We start from the raw sequence: 5,740 nt of genomic DNA on the forward strand, positions 1-5,740 counted from the left end.
GCAAAAAAGTTAAAGAGAAAAACTAGAAATTTACAAATTACCATAAAAAGGCATAAATAGTCCTAAATAAGAGAAAACATGAGATAATTTCCTAAATTCACATATTTGAATTAAAGATTTTTTTTGGCAATTATCACTAACCATCTATGTTTTGTCAATCATTGAGTAGTCGCCACATGGCTAGATTTGCCCCCAACAATGGCCTCCATTTGTAAAAAATATAGATATAGATTTAAATAATTAAGTGGGCTCAACTTTTAGTGGTTTAATTTTAGTGTGTCCAAAGACTAACAAAATAATGTGGGCTTGATGAGTAAAGAGTCATGTTGGCCCATTAAGGAGTATTGGAACCCTAATAGGTTAATATGCAATATAATGGTGATGGTCACAACGCAGTTTCCCGTCTCTCAATCTGGAAGCGAAACAATAGTCTCATTGAGGAGTTAAGGCGATTTGATTGAGGAAGAACCATAAGATCAATATTCTTGTTCGACGTTGATTGTAGCAAACATTCTGCAACGATTGGCTACCAAGTTCATTTTTTAAGACTGCTTAGACGAGAAACAAAACATGGATCTAGGTATTTATCAAAATTTAACCCTTGATAATCTGACTTGATGTATGTATTAGCATTGTGGTGTATGCATATATGATTTAGAGAAATAAAGAGTGAGTGAAAAAATTAATTTCTAACAAAGGTCAAATTATTAGGTTTTTTTGGTTTTACATTGATTAACAAGGTTAGGATTTTATAGTTCTTCTTGAATGTTGGATTTTCTAGTTCTTGTAACTTCTAACTTTGAAATCGAGATTAAAATGGCTTATATGTTTTCCAACATTAGATCTTCTATTATGGTAATATATTTGTGATTTTATTTTGATTAAGTACAAGTTAAAAGAAGGTTATAAATATGTGGTTATAGTCTTGATGTTACTGCTAACTTAATTTAGTTTTGGTCCTTAACGATTACACCTTTTAAGAAATGGAGAAAGAGAATTAAAATTGTTCTCAGCTACATATATTAATTCAATTGGACTTACTAACCTCCAACTATAACTCTTTCCACAATTCAGTAGATGAATTTGACACCACTCGTAGTTTCAATTGTAATGAATACTTCTAGCCTTTATCACACTCACTTTAGATACAAATAATTACCTTTCTTCCCCCAACCAAGCCTGTGTTGTAATAGGATTGAATTCAAAATTAGGTGCACCATGAAGGACTCAGGAATTTCAACTTGGAGCGACTTAAGTTGAACCACTAGATCCCTCATTTCCATAATGTGTTTTCTCACACCTGCGACTCCAATGAGCCTCATAGATGACAACTTAGACATTGGGGGTGCTAGCTAAGGCTTTCTCAGAACTTTCAAACTTTTCATCTATGGAACCTTTTAGCATTAGCATTCTGGAACTGAAGCACCTATACTAGCAGAGGTGCGTGTCTTGGTGAACATAATGGAAAGACGATTAGTAAGGGAATCTCATTTTTATCATAGGAAATTATCAAAGGAAAATCCTTTTATGGTTTGAAAAGGAAATAAATGCTTTTAATGGAATTAATTATGCTTGAATGTTTTAAAGGAACAATGCACTGTGGATTAACAAAACATAAAAATATATAAACTAAAGCCATATATATTAATCGTAGCTTAAAAGCCTCATAGAAATAGAAAACAAACAATTTGGCTTTTTAAAAAAAGAAGCATTGCAATCGCACTTTAAAAACTACTAGCACATAGCAAATGCCTATTGCGAGAACAAGGTTTAATATTTAAAGGCTTAACTTAATAGACATCTAGGCAGAGACAAACCTATCTCTGATACCAAATGATAAACTTTGTACAACACAAACAACATGACAATATATTTAATTCAATCAGAACTACTAACCTCTCATCATAGCTATTTCCATAATTTAGCAAATGAATTTGATAGCACTCATAGTTTCAATTGCAAAGATTACTTCTAGCCTTTAATACACTCACTTTAGATGGAATGTGCATTGTTTTCTAATGTGTTTATACTAGGGATTATATGCCTATTTATATAGATCATATTCTATCCATCATAAAAAACTGATGATCCCACAATTTCATGATGCAAATATACTCTCAACAACTTTATAATAAAATTGAAATGTTGTTGTTACTAGGTTTAATTAATTCAAGTGGTTGAGAAAACATAAGTAAGTGAGAAAAATTAGGACCACTTTAATGTGATTTCAAAATTTAAATCAAAACTAACAACTCTTTGAATACTACTTCAAAATTTATATAGATCATATTCTATCCATCATAAAAAAAACTCATGATCCCACGATTTCAGGATGCAAATATACTCTCAATAACTTTATAATTAAAATTGAAATGTTGTGATTACCAGATTTGATTAAGTCAAGTGGTTGAAAAGACATAATGTGTGAGTGAGAAAAATTGGACCACTTTAATTTGATTTCAAAATTTAAATCAAAACTAACAACTCTTTGATCACACATATGTTAGATTTGAAAACTACTACTTCAAAACCACCACCACATAATTAACTTATGCTTAATAGACTATGTTGTATAGTTTCTACATAATAAACATGATTTACTTCAAGAGTTACTACCTATTTTTCCAATGCCATTGATTTGGGCTTGATTATTGTAAGCAAAGGTGACTAGGTTGTCCATCTTTCTATCTATGTCCAAAAACTTTGTATTTGTCTCTTGTCATATGTCTAGAGCAACTATTATCCAAGAACTATTGCTTCTTTCTTTTGGTTGACATGAAGCTATAGCTTTCTGAAGTGCTTTCTTTTTATGTGTTTTCCATAAAACAAGTAGCTAAAACCTCTCCTTTTGATCTTCCATAATCATCTTCCTCTTGCAAATCTGATTCTTCTATCTTCTGAAGATGTGTCTTGAGTGAACATCACCTTTGTCTTCTGAGTGTCATCTTTGAGTATCTTCTTTAGATAACTGCTAGGGCATGTCTTCTTTGTGAAGATGTTCCCTGGTCTTCTTAAGAATCTTCTAGTTATTGTGCATATCTCACAGTACTTGTTTTGAGGAACAAGTTTTCATCCATGATTCTCAATGCATGGGTGTTTAGCAGTTCATCTAGCCCTTTAGTAGGGAAGATCTGAATGGTTGTTTTATATTCATGATTATTATATACTATATTAAGCTATGGAATGCACTATAAAATTTATAATGTTAAACCCTTAAGTAAGAAGTGATAGCTCTAAAACTCAAACTTGATTCATCCTACAAGTTATATCCATGTTGAGTTTTTCTTCTTGGAAAACAATATGTTGGAAAAGTTATTATTATAATATCTCTATGATTAATTGAAAGCAAGCTAATTTGTGTATTTTTTTGGGGGCAGTTTAAGTATCAGTCAAGTTGTGCTGAAAATGAAGATACAAGAGGTACGTAAAAGAAATAAGAAGGATGATAAGGACAATATTAGTGAGTTTCCCGACCATGTTCTTCTTCATATAATGAGTTTGATGGACACAAAATCTGCTGTTCGAACTTGTGTTTTGTCTAAACGGTGGAAAGACCTTTGCAAACGTCTCACCAATCTCACATTCAGTTCCTCAATTGGAAGTTGTAAACACAGTATGATACAATTTTTGTCTTGGATTTTGTCTATTAGAGACCACTCCTATTCTCTACTCAATCTTTCTATCGACAATCACAAGGCATATATTAAGCCTGAAGTTATAGATTGTGTAGTTAAATATGCTTTGTTTCACAATGTTCAGCAATTGAAATTGGTTTCATGCACCGAAACCGAACCAAATCTTGAGCCTCTAACCTCAATCTTTTGTTCTCAGTCCTTGAAATCTCTTGAACTTGCCATTATATTGGACACTTTAGGGTTAATATTTCCAAAATCTCTACACATGCATGCATTAAAAAGTCTAAATCTTTCATATGTCAGATTTACCACAGGTGAGAATGGTGATGTTGAGCCTTTTTCAAACTGTCATGTGTTAAATACTTTGGTCCTTAGACATTGTTCTTTCTATAATGATCAACAAATCCTCTGCATATCTAATCCCGCCCTGTCTAGTTTGACAATATATGAAGGAAAAGCTTACCAAATTTCGCTTGCTACTCCAAATCTCAATTCTTTTACTCTCAAGGGTTCTATTAGTCACCAACTCTTCTCCACATGCAATCTTTCTTTTCTTAGAGAAGTGAATATTTTTATTTATGGAGATGGAAGTAGTTGGAATGGGAAAAGTTCAATCATCATAAAATGGTTGCAAGTGCTCGCCAATGTAAAGATATTGACATTCACTCTACGTGCCTTTCGAGTAATACTACAAGTAAGTACTTTGGTATGTTTTTGTCTCTATTATTTTTTAATGTTCATGACATGTATATGCATTCATATAATGTCAAAATTCTTGTCTTACTCAATCTTGTGTTTCAAAATATTAATTTAAATATTCTCCAATTAATAACAATTAATTGTGTAGGATCTCTCAAATCCCAGTTCAACACAACCTCCATGCTTTGTTAGATTGGAGTCATTGAAAGTGAAAAAGCAATTATTTACAAGCATGCCAGATGAGGACGTTAACAAAGTAGTGGAGTACTTGCTTCAAAACACTCCAATGGCCAAAGTTGATGTCATAACAAATGCTTAAATGATATTCATGCATAATTAGTAGAGAATTTTACATAATATCAAATTCTAGTTTATTTTATGCTTATTTCTCTCCTTTTCCTCAATACTATTGTTATTTTACAGCAAATTATGGGTTTCTATACTGTGAGTGCCCTGTTTAAACATATGCTATATATTTGTTTTATTTTGCTTAACAATGGAGTTTTTTTTTTAATTTAAGAAATAGACCTTTTATTCTTTTGTTATTGGAGGAGGATGTCAAGAAAAATATTCTAGTACTGTATTTAAAACAAAGTTGAGGCTTAACAGACTACAAATTTATATTTAGGATTATTTTCAAACTAGCATTTAACTCGTGTTAGGCATAACTCATATAATTTAAGTAGTGCTTCATGAAGACCTTGAACACCAAAGATAGCATCCAAGCAATGTAACGGTTCAAAAAGAAAGGGAAAGAGTGAATCGTGAGAATATAGGATGGTGAATTCGTGAGGAACAAAAAATATATAATAGTGTGGGAGAGGGTATGGCCTTATTTTAGGGGCAGAATGAAAAAAATGAAAATGAATGATGATCATAAGAGTTATGTGATGAGTTATTAGACAAAGTTGAGAAGCACAATGATGATTTCAGATAAGATGAGATGGTTCGGTGTTGCTACATACGTCTTTACTTATAGATAGGAGAAGAGAATAGCAACGTGAACGAGATCACACTACTAGAAAATATGATTTTTACATCGGTTATTAAGACCTTTTAACATTAGTTATTGTCCGATGTTGAAACTACCAATGTTAAAGTATCAACCTTAACATCGGTTGTTTAAAAACCGATGTTGTTTTATGCTAAAACAATATCGGTTTTTTCCAAAAATTGATGTTGTTGTTTACTGACAACATCGGTTTTTCTTAAAACTGATGTTGTTTTTTGTTTTTTTAATATCCTATTTGTTTTTTTTAATTACCAACCTATAATTAATTCATATCACAACTTATCATTCAAAGTTGTAAAAAACAAATAAAATTAGCCATGTACCATGTCATACCCTAATTTCGTCCGAGGACTATTGCTTGATGGCATGCAACCTTTGATTGACCGCTTCGAAG

General features: G+C 31.7%; 1 protein-coding gene across 1 annotated transcript; it reads left to right on the plus strand.

Annotated features, from left to right (window-relative positions):
- The first annotated feature begins 424 nt into the window (after positions 1 to 424).
- LOC114425789 (FBD-associated F-box protein At4g10400-like) lies at positions 425 to 4,759 on the plus strand. The gene is made up of 3 exons (XM_028392749.1): positions 425 to 580; positions 3,378 to 4,329; positions 4,483 to 4,759. The coding sequence occupies exons 2-3, from the start codon at positions 3,406 to 3,408 to the stop codon at positions 4,651 to 4,653; spliced, it is 1,095 nt and encodes a 364-aa protein (XP_028248550.1). The 5' UTR covers positions 425 to 580; positions 3,378 to 3,405; the 3' UTR covers positions 4,654 to 4,759.
- Positions 4,760 to 5,740: the final 981 nt, after the last annotated feature.

Source organism: Glycine soja, chromosome 9, assembly GCF_004193775.1.
Source record: "Glycine soja cultivar W05 chromosome 9, ASM419377v2, whole genome shotgun sequence".
NCBI classification, from domain to species: domain Eukaryota; kingdom Viridiplantae; phylum Streptophyta; class Magnoliopsida; order Fabales; family Fabaceae; genus Glycine; species Glycine soja.